Source organism: Lacerta agilis, chromosome 9 (assembly GCF_009819535.1).
Source record: "Lacerta agilis isolate rLacAgi1 chromosome 9, rLacAgi1.pri, whole genome shotgun sequence".
Taxonomy (NCBI): Eukaryota; Metazoa; Chordata; class Lepidosauria; order Squamata; family Lacertidae; genus Lacerta; species Lacerta agilis.
This window is the reverse complement of record NC_046320.1, coordinates 44,055,532-44,074,117: the sequence shown is the minus strand read 5'-3', so window position 1 is coordinate 44,074,117 and position 18,586 is coordinate 44,055,532. Positions and strand designations below refer to the sequence as shown.

At 40.6% G+C, this 18,586-nt stretch overlaps 2 protein-coding genes across 12 annotated transcripts in view; one reads left to right on the top strand and one right to left on the bottom strand.

The window, feature by feature from the left end:
* Positions 1–14,803, top strand: part of JADE1 (jade family PHD finger 1) — a 153,599-nt gene extending 138,796 nt beyond the window's left edge. For all 5 annotated transcript variants that reach the window (XM_033159662.1, XM_033159661.1, XM_033159665.1 and 2 more), the window contains 5 exons: positions 361–528; positions 1,111–1,227; positions 7,091–7,621; positions 9,549–9,666; positions 12,474–14,803. In XM_033159662.1, the coding sequence (XP_033015553.1) occupies positions 361–528; positions 1,111–1,227; positions 7,091–7,621; positions 9,549–9,666; positions 12,474–13,363 (1,824 nt within the window). In that variant the 3' untranslated portion in view covers positions 13,364–14,803. The remainder of the gene's footprint in view (positions 1–360; positions 529–1,110; positions 1,228–7,090; positions 7,622–9,548; positions 9,667–12,473) is intronic.
* Positions 14,804–18,097: 3,294 nt separating this feature from the next.
* The window catches only part of SCLT1 (sodium channel and clathrin linker 1), a 51,442-nt gene continuing 50,953 nt past the window's right edge, over positions 18,098–18,586 (bottom strand). For all 7 annotated transcript variants that reach the window (XM_033159693.1, XM_033159695.1, XM_033159692.1 and 4 more), the window contains one exon: positions 18,098–18,492. In XM_033159693.1, coding sequence (XP_033015584.1) covers positions 18,430–18,492 — 63 coding nt within the window. In that variant the 3' untranslated portion in view covers positions 18,098–18,429. The remainder of the gene's footprint in view (positions 18,493–18,586) is intronic.

The following is an 18,586-nucleotide window of genomic DNA, read 5'->3' as shown; positions in this document are numbered from 1 at the left end:
ATTGTTCAGCCCAGACACTGAGGTGCAGCTCTGAGGGCATTCTGGCGGTTCCCTCACTGCGAGAAATGAAGCTACAGGGATCCAGGCAGAGGGCCTTCTTGGTAGTGGCACCCACCCTGTGGAATGCTCTTCACCAGATGTTAAGGAAATAAACAACTATCTGACTTTTAGAAGACATCTGAAGGCAGCCCTGTTCAGGGAAGTTTTTAATGTTTGATGTTTTATTGTGTTTTTACTATTCTGCTGAGAGCTGCTCGGAGTGGCTGGGGAAACCCATCCAGATGAGTGGGGTATAAATAATAAACTTATTCTTATTCTTTTTATTTTGTTCTTCATTTCACTTCTGTGTCATTGTGGCAGGCATGCTATGGCATCCTAAAAGTTCCAGAAGGCAGCTGGCTGTGCCGAACCTGTGCTCTTGGTGTTCAGCCCAAGTGTTTGTTGTGCCCCAAGAAAGGCGGAGCCATGAAGCCAACTCGTAGTGGGACTAAGTGGGTCCATGTTAGCTGTGCCCTCTGGATTCCTGAGGTGGGTGTTTCAGGCAACTGATTCCTCTGCACACACTCAGAATGGAGAATACAGAGTATTGTATGTTTTATAGTGAGAGCCTTGGTTGTGGTGTCAACAAGGAGTGTTAGGTACTGCAGCCAGTTGGAGAGAGTGTTGCCCCAGCTGCATCTGAAAATAGGATTTGCAGAAAGACATGGACCTTGGAGTAGTGCCACCTGTCAGTGGTGACAATTTGCAAGAATGTGAGGATACAAGCAACACAGCTAGCTATGGAGATCTGGGTTCAAATTCCTGTTTGTCAGTGACCACAGACCAGTCACTTACTGCCTATCCTACTACCTCAGAATGTTGTTATGGAGACAACTTTGGGTGGTGCTGGTGAGGGAAATGTGCATGCTGCTCTGAGGTCCTTAGAAGAAGGGTGTGATAAAAATGTAATAATTTTCTATCCTTAAAAATAGCTTTAATAAATGGTTGGACACTTATATAGTTAGCTTACCTTTTGTCCATAGCAAGATCACTCCAGGATAGTCATGCTTCCTGTTCTTTGTTTACTGCTTGATTCCCACCCCCCTTCTTTATTTATCTAATGATTCTTAGGTGAGCATTGGCAGCCCAGAAAAGATGGAGCCCATCACAAAGGTCTCCCATATTCCCAGCAGCAGATGGGCCCTGGTGTGCAGTCTTTGTAACGAGAAGGTTGGGGCATCCATACAGGTAAATCACTCTGACTGGGTATTATGAACATGCATTTGCTACACAATTCTCGCCACTGTAGTGAGGCTTTCATTTTTAACTTCCATGAAGTACATTAGAGTGCAGGTGTTATTGTTTAGTCATATAAAACATCAATTTAGGATTTTAATTTGGGGTCTGTTTTGGACCGAAGATAGATATGCTTGCTTGCTTGTTAAGATATTTAGGCCTTGTTGTCATATTACTCAATGTCTGCTAAAAGCAAGGGCCCTTACTTGAAATCTGAGGTAGTGAACTTATAGCCAGCCAAATGTTGTCAGGCCCCGCACAACGAAAAACTCGCAAAACGAAAGGGACGAATTAATTTCGTCTTGTGAGGCACCACTGTATAGGTATGATAAAAAAGGTTTCATTTCCTACTTCCTACCCTTTTGTGCCACTTCTGGGTTTTTTGTGATGTGTGCAATCTCGTGTGGCTTGAACTTGCGTAAATGGGAAATTACTTGTACCAAGGACTTTTTCAGCTGGAACTCACCAGAACTGAGTTCTGGCATCTCATTGGTGCGTTCTGGCACCTCTGCAGCATTGTGGCACTGCGTTTGGGGCTGTGTGCCAGAGGTTGCGGGCTGCCCGGTGCTTTGTGTTGAGTGAGGCTGTGGGCAGTGCGGCGATTGGTGCAGGTGAAGAAGAAGAAGAAGAGTTTGGATTTGATATCCCGCTTTTTACTACCCGAAGGAGTCTCAAAGCGGCTAACATTCTCCTTTCCCTTCCTCCCCCACAACAAACACTCTGTGAGGTGAGTGGGGCTGAGAGACTTCAGAGAAGTGTGACTAGCCCAAGGTCACCCAGCAGCTGCATGTGGAGGAGTGCAGACACGAACCCGGTTCCCCAGATTACGAGTCTGCCGCTCCTAACCACTATACCAAACTGGCTCTCCAGTTTGGATGGGCAAGCGGACGAAGAGATGTTTTTTAGGGCCAGTATCATTTATTAGCCTTGCCTGTATCAAAATGCTGGTGCACACTTCTCATCCATTCACCACAAATATCTTCTCCTAGTTTCTTTGGCGGGCTGGTGGTAGTTTTATTGTTCCTCACACAGTTCTCCTGTGGTGTTGAAGATCAGCATGAGTTGACTCTATGGAATTCATTATCACAAGATGCAGTAATGACCACCAACTTGGATGGCTTTAAAAGTGATTTAGACAGATCAGGCTATCAAAGACAAGTAGCCACAACAGCTACCAATTGATGGGGAGCCCAAGTGCAGAGGGTGCCATTGTCTTGCTTCCAGGCATCTGGTTGGTCACTGCTTAGGTTGGTGGTGCTATGCAACAGGGATGTTGTTATGTTCTGACCTCACAGTGTCCTGCTATTTATTATGTTGTACAGACTCCCCCCCCCAAAGTAATTGGTGAATATGATTGCCTCCAAACAATTACACATTTTGTGTTTTATACATATATATGTGTGTGTGTGTGTAAATATTTTGTGCTGTTTCTTTTTAAAAAGCACTAAACCCACCATTTTGTAAAGAGGAAACATGCATGTACACAAATAAAGAAAGATCAGTACTAGGACAAGAAGTATCTAACAGAAACAAATACTTCAATTAATGTGAAACTGGCTCAGAAGGATTTTCTATGGCTGGTGATACCATAGTATTGCCAGTGAAAAATAGGCATTGGTGACTGGTGTATATTGGTGTGATAATCGAGCTCTGTCAATATAAAACTCTCTTCAGCTTGTTCTAATTAGCCCTCTCAGATTCCTAGGTAAAGAATGATTACTTTCTCTCTCACTGTGATAGATTTATAGCACACACACGAGAAGAAGACAATTCATGTTAGCTCACTGTTCAGTTAGTCGTTCTTTCATGTTTCTGCGTAAAATATTTATTAACGTAGAGCACTCGCTTTGCAGCGCTTGGATTTTAGAATGCTAATAAATATTTTATGCATAAACATGAAAGAACTGCTACCTGAATAGGGAGCTAACCTGACTGTATCCTGTATGTGTGGGTGGGTGTTTTAACTACAAAAGAAGTCATTGTTTAATATGGAGAAAGATGCAAGCATATAGCAAGCAGTGTCCTCCCCTCTGTAGAAGGGAACTTGGGGGAATTCTTTTCATTGACTTGACCATGCAGGGTTTTCAAGGAAACTGAACTTGGCTGTAGGGCAAGGGCATGTGTTAGGGGATTGCTCTGTGTGTAGATCATTCAGTTGCACTGGCCCCTCCCTGGCTTCACTCTCTGCTCTGAATCATTGATACGCCAGAGATTCAGTAGTGCAGCCAGACAGCCTTCCAAGCACTTTGCCAGAGGCTTTGTTTACTGCTCCCGTTCCAAACGAAGTGTAAAACAAAAGCACGGAATATGAATCATAGAAATCTGATTGGTGCCCAGTGCTTTAATAAATAAATACTACAAGTCCTTTGCAGACCTTCATCTGTTTGCTTGAATCTTTGCCCTGAATATAGATACTAGTGGGTGTGTCCTGTTCTTCCTTATAAAGGTCCTGCAGAGTTGATAATGCAAACATCAAAAAGGGCATTGCTGTTGCTTTGGGAAACACGCCGTTTAGAAAAACACCCACCCACGTGCTTTAGGGAAGCATCTCGGTCGTGGTTTTATGGTATTACTTTCGCACATTGGGTTACTTTCCAGTATTACCCATTGCTATCACAAGGAAAGGCATTGATGCATGCACGACATGGGTGGTATTTTGGTTTCCCCCCGCAAGTGAATATGTTTGGGCATGCTCTGATAAGGTGGTGCTTGATCAGATTGTTGGATTGACTCCTCCCACATCCTTGAAATACACCGATGGGCTTTCATTCTGATTTTTAATCTCTTAAGAACCAAGAGCGCTGTGGTGAAACCACCCCATCTGTCCTGAAGTGTAGGATCAGGCTAGTGCACTTCATGCAGGTTGTTCACACATAGACTGCCACCACTTCTTTCTTCAAAACCACCTAGGTTTGGGGTGAGAAATAACAGCTTTTTTTAAATCTGAGTTGAGAACAGCGTTAGGAAATTCCCTCCTGCCTAAAGGGAGCTGGAATCCAATGGGTGGTTCCTACTACCCCCATGCTAAGCAAGTAGCATGGAAAACCGATGGTGCATGGATATATGACACCTGTTAGCTAAGTGATCCTAGGATTCAAATTGAATGTTCAACCCCGGTCAACCCCAGGATTAAAATTAAAATATTTATGGAAAATACAAGATAGTGGGCAAAATAGGGAGTTTAGTGAAAGAGTGAAAATAAAAGTTTGTTCTAAATAATCCTACACTTAGGCAGTCTTACATAATATTCAGCCTAGTATAGGCCTGAATGCAGGCGTGACTTGCTTCCTTTTATTGACTATGTTTGGTGTAAGAAGGGTTGGGCGGGTTCATTGATGGATCTAGGGAATTTCGCCATTACAAATTAGTGGGTGGTGGGTGACAAACTTACATTAGCAAGAGGTGCCTCAGAGGGGTTCTGGGTGCAGGCCTGCATCACAATCACACAGAGCAATATCACCACTGAAATGATGATTGAATATTTGTAATTATATTTAATTTGGGAGATCCTTTACATGAATGTTCAGAATATCATACTGTCTCAGAGAAGGGAAATGTAGGACTGCAATCTAATATATTTAATGCTCTTAATGTAAGTTTCCATCGCAGATTAACATTTTGCTTCTTGATTACCAGTAATTTGCTTCTGATGGCAAGTGAGATGTAAGCTTTGGGACTCTTTAACAACCTTCAATGGCACAGATCATTCAGTTGTGCTAGCTCCATCCTCCTTGTGCCATATGTGAAATAAAAGAAACTTAAAGATGACTTCCCTTTCCTGTCTGTGCATAGCTGGTAGATAGTTCAAAACTGTATGAAGTTTCATGCTTAAGAGAAATTGTCCTCTTCCTTTAGGAAACTGAAGTTATGGCTTCATGATATATAAATGTTGTTATAATTAATTGTTTCCAGTTGAGTGACCACTTAAAAGCTAGGTAGTTACATGATTACAAATCCTTTTAGCCATTGTCAACCCTAGCAATAGCCATGTTGACAGCTTCCTTTGGGAGCGAGGTGACAGTGTGTCTTTTTTATGTGTACATTTGAACAGGAGAATTGAAATCGCTGCATAGCTGCACAGCAGTAAGGATTTACTTATTTATTTTGACACTTTATATACCACTTAATTACAGTTGTATCTAAGCAGTGTACAGGAGACTTTGCAAGGAAACAAAAAATGAATTAAAACTATAAAATTAGAATTCTATTAAAAAGCCTGCTGGAATAAAAAATAGTATTTAGTATGCACAATTAGTTTGGGGGGGGCAGGTTTGTCTGACCTTATCTGGTCGTTAGCTGGGAGTTCTATAAAACTGGGTCCACAATAATGAATGTACAACCCCTGGTGGTTATAAGCTGTGCATGGGAGACAAGTGACTCCCCCAAAGACCTAAGTGATAAAGCAGAAATATAAGAGATAAAGCAGTCTTTGAGATAACCTGGACCCAAGTTGTTAAGGGCCTTGTAAATTAATACAACAACTTTGAACACATGGAAGCATATGAGCAACTAGTGCAATTGAATGCTAAATGTGGATTTACACAACCATATTTGTGTAGATGAAGGTATTGCAGCATATATTTCCTTTAACATCTTTGCTTAAGGAAAGAGGTAGTTTGCCCAATGATGCTTTCTCTTACGGGATGTTCCCAATAATTTCAGAAGTTGGCAGGAGGCTGTGCACATGGAATATTATCCCCCAATCCTCTCCAAATTAAGCAGACTTCTTTCCCTCCTGCGAAATCTTTCTCATACTCTTTAACCTAGAGATGTGAAATGACAGCAGCATAGAGCCCAAATTAAAATTCAGCTTTACTGCATGGAGAAACTGTTCAGTGCACCCTTAGGTCACTGTCGGCCTGTTTGTCAGTGAAGGTTTATTGGGGAAGGCCAGAGGGCAATGTACATCTCACCGCCTTTCATATTGTGCCTCAGTGTTGACTTTATTCAAGTAGATTTATCTGAAGCTTCCACAGTTTGAACCCTGCTGTGCACTTTTAAATGACATCTGGCTGCTGAGTCAACCTGAGTGAGAAAACACTGAGGAGGAGGATAATTGGCTCCTTTTCACAAAAGAACTGTATAAATATCCTTCTGCCGCACACATATTTCTCACGTGAGATACGTTTGGGTTAAGTCTGGCATTTTCCTGTCATCATAAATGTCAGTGACACTCATTTATTCCATCCTCATTGGAGTTGGAGGAGAGCCCTGAAGGGGGAGAGGAGAGGTAGCGTGTAAAGGGATTTTTCTCTCTGTGTTAATGCCTATCGAAGCACATCCTGAAACATAAGCTATTTGCTTTGTAGAGCTTTGCTGTGGCTCTTTGGTAAGGAATGGAGTGAGGAACACAAGCTGCTTGTTTGAGACCCACAGAAAGAAGTTCTGAAGCACTTCTTTTATTTGTTATTCTGCTCTGCCTTTAGAAATCTCAGAGCAGTTTATGTGGGGCTTGTGGTAGTCCTCCGTTCAGGTACTTATTGGGTCCACACCTGCTGAGCTTCAATAATGCTGCAGTATTAAGTGCTCCCAGACCATCAAGTGTGGCCACATGCAGCCTACATGTGAGCTTCTTTGCCAAGGATTGAAATATGATATGGCTATTACTTCAGCAGAAGTCCACTTGTGGTTCTTGAGATTTGAGCCACTGTAAATATATTTCTATGGACTCAAAAGGAGCTCCTGATGAAATATAAGATACATAGGCCTTACAAAACCATGTGATTGTTTTTACACAACCTGTTAGCTACAAACATAAAAAATGTAAATGTTTTAAGATCTGTTCTTCCATCTGCTCCTCTCCCCACACCTACAGTGTTCAGTGAAAAACTGCCGCACAGCCTTCCATGTCACTTGTGCATTTGACCGTGGCTTGGAGATGAAGACCATTCTGGCTGACAATGATGAAGTCAAGTTCAAGTCTTACTGCCCCAAGCACAGCTCCACCAAGAAGTCAGATGAGGAAAACCTCAGTGAATTCACCAGCCAGGAAAATGAGAATGGGGCACAGGACAGTTCCCCTCCTGCTCACCTAGAGCCTTTTGACAGCATGGATCAAAACCAGGAGGAGGCCCACAGGGTCAGCGTTCGCAAGCAGAAGCTTCAACAACTGGAAGATGAGTTCTATGCCTTTGTCAACGCCTCGGAAGTGGCCAAGGCCCTGCAGCTTCCCGAGGACTCTGTAGAAATTTTGTACCAGTACTGGAAGTTGAAGCGGAAATCAAACTTCAACAAACCTTTGATCACCCCAAAGAAAGATGAAGAGGACAATCTGGCCAAACGGGAGCAGGATGTTCTGTTCAGACGGCTACAGCTTTTCACCCACCTCCGGCAGGATTTGGAGAGGGTAAGTTGCTGTGTTGTTCTGTAGGTCTGAAGGACGGATTTTGCCTCAGTTGCCTTACCAATCCTGATGTTTGAATGCTGTTGGATCAGGCATAAAAATCCTGCTCAATGCAGCTGAAAGGTGCACAATGGTCAATGCATGTGGTCTTGGATCTTTTCCCACTAAGGTCCTCTCAGAATGATTAGAGAAGAGGTGAACCTGCAGTTCCACCTCTGCCCCTCCTTTTGCTGGCACTTCTCTGAGCGTAGTGGTGTGTGTTGTGACATGTTCAGGCAATCAGTAGGGATTTCCTTCTGCTTGCTATTTCCCAGATCCTATGCTGCAAGGCCTGCTTCTGACTTGCAAAGTGAGGATGGGAGAAGCAGTTGCAAACGGTAAATTTGTGGGCCTTGCTATGGACTCTGAAACCAGATTTGTTCTGCATGAGTAGACTTTCCAGGTTCTCTCAACATGGTGAACTCTTTATAAACACATCCCTTTGTAGTTGCAGGGGTCTTCCCTTCATTAAAGTGAGCAGGAAAACCCCCTGTGGGCAGAACAGCTTTCTGTGCATTATAGAGCTCCTGTGCTCACAAAAAGCCACTGGAGTGGGTGGGTGTGGCTGTGATAGAAAGTAATAAACTTTCATCTATTCTGTTTGATAAGTAATGTAGATTCTTGGAGATTGTCAGTTTAGTGTGGCATGAACACCTCCCTGGGAGAATGTGAAGCTGTTCCGAAAGCTGCCTGCCTTTGATTGATGCTTTGAACAATGTGGCCATTCTGAACTTGTTCTCAACTCCAGTGCTTAGCTCCAGAATCTCTTAAAACGAAAGGGTTTGTAAAGAGCTTCAAAAGAATCTCTCCAAACTGAGTGAATGGGCAGTAAAATGGCAAATGCAAGTGTAACATGGTCTACATTGGAACAAACCATCTAAATTTCACATGTGGGGTCTGAACTGGCAGTGACTGAAGGAAGGAGACCTAGGAAGGAGACCTTGGGGCTGTAGTGGATAACTCTGTGAAGGTGTTGACTCGGTGTACAGGAGCAGTGATAAAGGCAAATTCCATGCTTGCGATCATTAGGAAAGAAATTTAAAATAAAACCACCAATATGTCATTATACAAATCTGTGGTGCAATGGAATATTGTGTACAGTTTTGGTTACCTCACGTCAATAAGGGCTTGTAGAGTTAGAACAGGGCAACCCAAAGTGAGGAGGAGGGTGCTGGAGCAACTCCACTAGGAGGAAAAGTTACAACATTTGAGGCTTTTTAGTTTAGAGATGACATGATAAGAGGTGTATAAAAATATGCATGGTGTGTAAAATGTGGTAAAGAAGATGCCCCCCCTTTCTCATAATACCAGAACTCAGGGACATTCAATGAAGCCAAATGTTGGAATACAAAAGGACAGACAAAAGAAAGTACTTAATATATTTTTATTATTTATACCCTGCTCCTCTAGCTGGGTTTCCCCAGCCACTCTGGGCGGCTTACAGCATATATTGAAACAGAATAAAATATCAAACATTAAAAACTTCCCTAAACAGGACTGCTTCAGATGTCTTCTAAAAGTTATGTAGTTCTTTATTTCCTTGACATCTGAAGGGAGGGCAATTCCACAGGGTGGGCGCCACTACCGAGAAGGCCCTATGCCTAGTTTCCTGTAACTTTTCACAGTGAAGGAACCAGAAGACCCTTGGAGGAGGACCTCTTCATAGGTTCTTAATGTGGGAAGTAGGAATAAAGAAAAGGGGTCCTCTGTGCTGGTGTAACATACCTCTCCTTCAGCACTAGTAACCCAGTACACATGCCAGATTGGGTTGCAAAATGTCTTCTAGCTTGGAAAAGCTCCTCTTTTTAAGAGGTTTTTTAAATTAAAATATCAACTTCAAAATATGTTTCTCTTACGTGAATCTACATAGTACTATACATTGTGTTTTTAGGTACGAAACCTCACGTATATGGTGACCCGACGGGAAAAAATTAAAAGATCCGTTTGCAAAGTCCAGGAACAGATATTCAATCTCTATACAAATCTTGTGGAGCATGAAAGAGTTTCAGGTGAGTTCCATTTGTCTTTTTGTGCTGGAGTATGGCATGGCAAATGTGTTGGCATACTGGTCTGGAATGAAAATTATTGCTGTAATGTTTTCGTGCACTGTAGTGAAGTGTATTGACTTGCATTTCTCCATAACCCTCTTTGCACCCTGCACACTGAGAAAAAACCACCAACCACTTGTTAAATATTTGAAAGACTGATAATTTCTCTGACTTACTGAGGGACTTGTGGATTGCTATAGTAGATAGATATTAAAAAGCATTGCTAGTAGGCCTCTCTATGTTTCTTGCCATTTGCTGGCTCTTTTTATATTTTGAGATGGAGATGATTTGCTTTCCCTCCTCAAACTTGAATAGGTTTGTGCTTTAAGTTTTTACATTTCAGATGCATTCAGTTTCATAACTCCTCACCCACCAACCTGTACTTCACCCTCTCAACATAGTATCATTCAATCAGTGAAGTGTATACAGGTCCCACTCAAAAGTATTTTCTTTATATAAATATGAAATCACTTGCTATTTATGTTTATATTTGTGCAAGTCTGAATCCTACCTGGCAGTTATTTTCCTACAACATTATTTAGCTGCCATTATGTAGGTTTCCTTAGATCCTACTCCTCAAAATTTCCTTTACTTAATTCTTACAGCTTCTTACTTAATTTTTTTTTAAATTTTTGCTTGCCCTCCATCTAAATCAGATTATTCACAATCACTTAACCTGGGTACATGTGAACAATTTAGATTTTGTTCCTATCTATAATAATCTAGCAATTTATTAACAGCATATTTATTTTCCCTTGTATGGAAATTGAGTGGCAATTTCAATAGTATATTAGCACCCCGCAGACAAAACGTAAAGCACAGTTAATATTTGTTTATGTTGTCTTACTTTGAAAACTGACTCCATTTTTGTGCAGTGAGTTTAGTGGTCTATTCAGTGTTTTTCATTTACATGTTTACGTTGTTTTGTTGCTGCTTTGCAACTAAGACGCAGGGGAGCATGAGAAAAGGATTACGTAAGCCCTTGTGTTTCCCGACCCACAGCTGACAACAAAGGCAATGTTCTAAATTCTGAATTATCTCATTGTGCAAAACTGATTAATTTTAATTAAAATTAGTATTATTTTGACAAAATATATATTTTTGCTGTTCCGTTATGTGCAATAGATTTACTTTCTGGTCTGGATTATGAAACCAGGAGTATCATTCCCCCTGCTTGTATTCATCTGGAACATATTTTTACTCCTTCTTTATAACATCAGGGGCATGAATGTCATAAGATGAACAATGCATCCTAGTTGCTACACTTAACTTTCTTTTACAAATGGTTGACAACCTGACTCTCTTCAACCACAATTGAAATTTATCAAATGCTCAAGGAGGAAAATACTGCCAGGAGAACAGAGCTCCATGAGTCTATTTTATGTTAAAAATGAATTGAGCTAGAAAAGTCTGCCTCTTTATCACATTCTTTAAACCTAAGTGTCTTACTCTGACAAGCAAAGTGCTTTGGAGACAGTCAGAAACTAAGTGAAACAATGACCTTTCTTTAATGTGGCTTGCCAGTCAGAAAGTGCTTTAAAAGCATGAACCCAGAAGAAATAGCTAGCTGACTTGTAACTATATATTCTTCAAAGACGCTAGTGCCCATTGAGCAAGAAACTGCTGCAGCTGAACGACCTTCCCATTTCAATCATTAATAAGCAGCACCAGTTTAGCCGCCTTAAAATCCAGTGTTAAAGCATTGGATGTTAGTGTTTTTAATCTGTAGGACTATTGCAACATCCATGCAACCCTGGCTTAACATGAAGTTATGCTAACATAACCCAACCCTGAGGAGTTTTCTGGTTTGGTGCAATATGACCTAGCCACTAGTGCAGCAAGTAGTTATAGAACGACGGGGCCAGTTTGCCACTTCATTTTCTGTTGTGTCTTGACAAATTCCTTCCCCATTCCCTTTGTTCTTGCATTCCTAAGGCAGGTTCAGCACTGGAATGTCCTGTAGATTTCAGTGGGAGGGTTAAGCACAATGTTATCCCTACCCAACTGAAATCAATGGAATGCTGATAGGCCTCTGACCCTCAGAAATCCAGTTCATATCAGTGGAAGTTGCATTCAAGTAACCACACTTGTGATGCATCTTTGATTTAAATGTCATCTAAGTACACCTACCTTTCACTGAATCTGGTCCCCTGGGTCAAGTATAAAAATATTACTGTCTATTCCAATACTGCTTATTTGTTACAGTTTGACTCTCTTGCCAATATTCTGACACCATATATCTGCACAAAGGCAAGCAACATCTTGCCTTAATTTTTAGTTATTCTGGTGATATTTATTAAAACTCCACAATTATTGCCCTATGTAACTAAGCAGAAATAGAGAAGTCAGCCTCTGATGTAAAGGGACATGTATTTAATCATGGAGAAGTGGGTTTTTTTCAGAGCAGTAAAGTCCTATTTAAAATTTGCCATTAATTAAAATAATGTTTGATACAGATAGCTTATTGCCACATGTTCAGTGTTGTGAAACTGGTGCTCCATGTTTTAGCTGTTTAGAGAAAACCCTTTTAAAAAAAACATGGAAAAAGTAGAGACAGCAAGTTGGATCAAGAGTAGCTAATTGAACCTAAGTACTGTGGAAATAATCGTGACACCTTAGTCATGACTTAAAGGCCCATTGATTTCACTGGGAACCGAGCACATTACTTAAGTCTGGATCCACCTAAAGGACATTCTTTGCTATGAAGCTCAAAAATGCTTGAAAGCTGCTTCAGATAAACATTAACCCATTTGTTTGTGTCTTTCCAGGCATGCCTTCCTCCTCCTCCTCTATGGAAAATATAATGCTCTTCAACAGTTCACCACTGGGCCCAGATGCACCTCAGATAGAGGATTTGAAATGGCACTCAGCTTTCTTCAGAAAGCAAATGGGCATGTCATTGAAAAAAACACAGAAGAGAGAGCGGATGAGGAGGAGCTCTGGGCACAATGACAAATCTTTACTCAAGCAGCCCAGCCAAAGGGAAGGCTTTGCAACTCCCAGTAGCTTTTTCAGTTTTGAAAAGACTTTTGCAGAAGCACAAATTGGATCAGCACAACAGAAGAATGGGGTTGTTATAGCAGACCACAGGAAGAGAAGAGACAATCATTCCCATTGTGATGTGATGAAGGTAGGACTGAAGGACAAACCTTCTAAACACAACCATAAACCCCTGAGAACCAACGAACTGTCTCAGAGGCAGTTAGAAAACAAAAGGGCCGTGAACCACCCAAGTGGCAGGTCAGCGCCCGGAACCCGGAGGGATATAGTGCCTAAATGCAATGGATCTTTTTTCAAAATAAACTATAATCCAACTCCGGTTAAAGTGCCTACGACACCCAGAAGCCCTGTGAAAAACTGGGGAGGATTCCGAATTCCAAAGAAAGGAGAAAGACAACAGCAGGGAGAAGGGCAGGAAGAGATGTGCCGCCAAAACTCTAACTATTCTTACTCGGGCCTGGGTCGAGTTTCCCCTAAAGATAGGGCCAAAAGCAACCTAAAGGTGGACAGCGAGAATGACGGGTACGCCCCTGATGCTGAGATGAGCGATTCAGAAACTGAGATGGCTGAGAAGAAATGCAGGCAACAAAGGCTCAGTTCAAATAGCACTATTCCTAGCAGGACAGACATCATTAGGAGAAGCATCCTTGCCTCCTGACTAGAGAGTAAGACACAATAACAGCACTGGAGTCAGTGAAGCCCCAGCCTGGAAACATTATCCACTCTCCATTATTTATTGGTGTGACAAGGAAGGGGGGGGGGTCCTTACACATGGCTACAATATAAGCCAACAGTGAGCCTGTTTTCTCTGGGCTGTAGAAATATGTTTACGTGCACTTGACTAAGAGTTTGTCCTCCACCCGTCATGTCCGTGAGATTACAGCCTTCTTTATTTGCAACTTTCCTGAAGAAATCACCTGAGAAGATGACCTTGCTATGCCAATTGATCAATAAGATGAATACAAATTAAAAGAAAAAATAAAAATTAAACACTTAATGGGGGTAGATTTGGATGGGGAAACCCTCATTTAGGTGGATAGCAGTGAGGATTTTCCTCAGTCTCTGAAAAGCACAAGCTGTTAGTACACAAGGATAATTTACAATGGTGGTTATAATCACCCTGCACTGCATCACCCGCTCTAAATTGTCACTTTCATGATGCTGTGCTAGGACTAAGCCCTAAGTCTGCAATTATTGTTGTGTTAGAATTCAGGGTGGTGATGGGGGGTTTTTTTTGGCAGCTTTATGAACCCCGGAAGAGTTTTCACAAAAGCCCATCAAGCAGGTAAGAGGAATTTACCATGACTACTAAGATACCTGAAGGGATAGAACCAAGCTGACCAATTGTGAAAACAGTAGCAGCACAGTGCTATTCTGAAGGGACTCAGACTAAGAGTATGAAAACTACTCAGCTCCTCAAATTTGGAGAGTATGTCTTAAAAGTACTTTTTATCTTGTTCTGAGAAGGAAGGCAGATTTGTAGCCTGCTATATTCTGCTGGCACCGCCCACCTGAAATATGACAATTCATGTGGGAAACTCAGTGCGTCTACACTGCAAGTAGTAAATAGTTTTTGCTGTCATGGTTCCCCTCCTTCCTCGTCTGCTTCCCACCCCAACCTGAGAATTGTAATTCTCTGATGGGCAACAGATTTTTCAATAACGCATTCTCAGCATCTCATCACACAATTCCCAGGTTTTTTGGGAGAAGCCATGACAGGTAAACAGGCTGAAATTTGCTATGAAGATATGCCCATGTTTCTAAAGGCACTAGTCAGCAGCCTTTCCCAATGTGCACTAATGGTATGTGTTGGGATATGCAATTTTCTGACACACAAGGGTTACTTTAAATAAAAAGAGAAGGATGTAATAAATATATATATATTTTGAATACAATGGAAAGGCAATAAGATGTGAGTAGCGCTTTACATTCAAGCCAATTTAACAACATGATTTTATGATAAGGATTAGATTTGACCTAGGAGGGGCTTGTGTTCTGATTACATCATTTTAAGAATTGCAATAACTAATGAGAGTAAGCCATCAGCAATAAGATGAACAGATCGTTCAGAGTCTCTCTCTCTTTTTTTTTGCACCCATAGTGTATCTCTATTGCGAGTGCATCATAATACACATAACGTAGTTTTAGGCTGCAGTAACTTTGGGGACTGAACTTTGATGTAAAATCAGATGTAACCTAGTTATAAGAAAGTTTAAGCAGCTATAGGATTTTTTTTAAAAAATGGAAGCCTTCCCCCCCAGTCCATCAACAGCAGTATTTAGCTACTTCAATCGCAAGAAGGGGGTTTACAACTATGAAAGAAATGTTGAAGCCTTGCAATTTGACTTGAGTCTTCCAGGGGTTTCAATTGAGAACTGGATTGCTGCTGTTCCATCTTGCTATGCAAGTCACTGAATGATCAAAAAACTGCTTGGGGAGGTTGACACAGTACATGTTCCTTACATGCAAGCAGCCCTGGCCTTCTCCACTTGGAAAAAATGTAATGTGTGTACCTGTGAATCAGATATATTTAGTAGGAGTTTGCATGATCATGTATTTTGGGAACCAGCCCTCAGAATTCATTCTTAATTGCTTCTGGAACAGAGGTCACAATCCTAAAATAAACGAAAACAAACTCTTAAGATTTAGAAATTAGTTGTGGGCTCACATCGTCTCCATTTACTCTTGGCTCCTCTCAGTTTCTTGTTTGGCACTGCCCATATTTACAGTATTGCTTGTACTAGAATCAGAAACCATACTTGCAAGTGGGGCTTCCAAATCTAGTTTGGAGGGCAAATTTCAGGTATTACAGCAAACTGTTTTGTGCTTAAACAGGCAGCTGAAAGGGGGTCCATGTGTGGGAGGGAAGGGAAAGGTGCAACTTTGTGGTTTGTACATGATTTCTCAAACAAATGTTTGGAGACGCATCTGAAGTGAGCCTTAATGTATATGTAAGAGCCCTAAACTAGCAGCTGCTGTTTGCATGCTGGAGTTTTAGCACATGCACAGAACTTCACACAGGTAGGGGCTGTTGCAAGTGCTTAACCAGAGGAATTCTCCAGAAGTGAAGTAAATAAACAAGTCCCTCCTGCACACCTCTATTCTCAGTGTACATGCCTAGCTTTGGATCAGAATAAGATTAGGACACTGAGGCCTTGATTCTTAACATGATCAAGATAGTGACAAGTTTAGGATACTGGAAATGAAAAAAATAGTGATATGAAAGATGTAGTTTTATAAGGCTTTATTGCTTCTGATTAAACTACTCATATCTTATAGGTATGTTGACCAGGTTTGCTGCTTTAAAAGCAGGCATGTTCTTGTTAAAATATGGGGAAAGAGGGACGTGATTAATTTACTTTTCAATACAGTACGTGTTTTGGGTGAGGGTTGAGTGAAATATTATCAGTTAGCCTGCCCTGTAAGGGTGTTGTTCATCAAGCCATAGAAGGAATAAAATAAATTTGATTATAAGTAAACATTCAATGTTATGACTTATTTTGAAAGAAATATCATAACATTTGCACTATTAGGAATGATAGCATTTGTGCAGAACAATGCCTTACCTGTTTTGCTCCCCACCATGTTTAGGTTAATAAGCTTTCTGATTTTTGAATAATGCTGAACCAAAAATTAAGAAAAACAAGAGAAAAATAAATTGTGCTTTGCCCCTTAGCTGAAGAAATAGGGGAAAACATCAGTATGACCAACTGTACAAGTTCCATGCTACTCTAAGCACTCAGTAAGAGAGAAAAAAAGCAGTAATCCTTACCTACTACTGCATTCATTTTGTTAATATGGAAACAGCTGTTATTTCTTGTTAGGTTTCACCTTTTTCCTTATGCAGAATGCCCAAGACATTTCTTGATTTTGATTGGTGTACTACATTGAAATGTAGGCTTAATAAACCCTTCTGTAATGACCTGGAATGCTATCTGTTAGGTTTTGGGGATGGATGGATGGACACACACACACTCCCTAAATGAATGGAACGTTATACATGTCTCATGTGTAAAAATATTATTTAAAAAAAACTTTAAAAAACTTTCATTACTACATTTGTAAAACCCTGTACAGAGGATTTTTCACTATGTGCCTAGCTTTGGTGTCCATTTTGCTCAAATTTGAAAACAGGTGCATGATGACAAAAAAAAGATAGAATCAGAAATAAAGTATATGTAGAGATGACTATTTTATATTACATGGCCCAATCCTGTATTTATTTTCCTCCCTTTTTGAAGTATTTATAAAGACCTAGTTGAAGATGGCTGTATTTTTTTGTTAAAATATTTAGTAGAATTGTGCCTTTGTCTGTATGTGAATAAATGCTGTACATTTTGCAATACACGTCAAGTGTTATGATTTGACATCTATGCTGCTACTTCCACAAGATTACAGAAGCAGAAAAGCTTTTCAGCTAGACTTACTTTTGCAACTTCTGTCTAGGTGGCCCATCACTTTGCATCCCTACCTGGTGGAAATGCTGAGTCTGGATTTTCTCTTTGCTCTTGGATCTAATCTATTGAGGATTCCCCCTTCTCATCTCAGTAGACTAAGGGTGTACATTAACTAATCTCATTCCTTGTCTTTCAGCCCACTGCAGTCTATAGGAAGTTCTTTTTTCTCCAACCCAACTCTGTGAAGCTGGCCTTGGCTCGCTGCCATCTCTTTGCTCTCTTGTCTCACATTCCTTCCTACTCTCACTTCAGTGACTCATGCTTACTCCATACATTTTACAAGGCAATCTCTCCCCTTTTATTGTATTGTAATTAAATTTCACAATTTCATTGAGAAAGAAAGCTTAACATTCTTTTTCCCTCCTGTAAGTACCCACCATGGTACTCCACTATATAGACCCAAAGTCTTGTGCTGCACTTGCAAGCTCTTGCCAATTTGGCTAAGGTGCCAGTTTTCTGAGGCAGCTCTACCAGATAACAGCCTGCACTCCAGCAGAAATAGAACCCAGGGTTGCAGAAGGCCAAGGTTTCCCTGTCATGATACTAAATTCCCTCCCATTCACTCATTTCTGAGAGGCTAATTCCCAGCCAAGTTACTCAGATATGTGTGCATTGGAAACACATGTCTCAAGCCATAATGCTAAAAGAGTCTTTTGATCCTTTGGTAGTTCCTACATTATACAACATGGAAATGCAATAGTTTTCTGAATCCTGTAAATAACATCTTTGAAGTATCCATCTGTAATAGGAGCTGTTTGTATATCCACAAGAATTTTGGGAACCAGAAAAGAGTAGTCTTACTGGTTTCAATTAACCAGGAATAAATAATTAACTAATTAACTAAGGAATAAATAAAGTAAAAAATTAAATACTGACAATAGCAATTTTACGAAGGCCAGTTTGTTTTCAAATTCAACACCTTACATGTGAAAAAATAGTTTTAAAATGTTGAGTTCATTAACACAACATTAGGTACTGTCAGTTGTAAAAAACCTTAAAATTCAGCAATTGTGTATTTTAAACTTTGTGGCAAAGTTTTCTACCATAAAACAAAACATGTTATACATCTAGCTTTTATTCACTTCAATATGTATTTGCAGTTACCCGCTTAATGATTATTGTGAAGAAGCCACAGTGATTCTCTTCTCGAGTAATAGTGATGCACATTTTTATACAAGTCACTCTGTGCATGATATGTCCTAATGTTCCAATGCTGCTCTTCAGCAGCCTGAACTTACATGTTGCGTGGAAGAAGAAGATATTAATTTCAAGTATTTTCCAACTCTATCAAGGAGACAGCCTTTTTCCTCTGCGTTGTAATTGCACTGAGCTGCAATTAAAACAAAACAATAATTTGTTTCTTCAGTAGGAATCTTTAAATTAATTGGATTATAATGCAAGCTGAAGTACAGATGAAGTGAGGG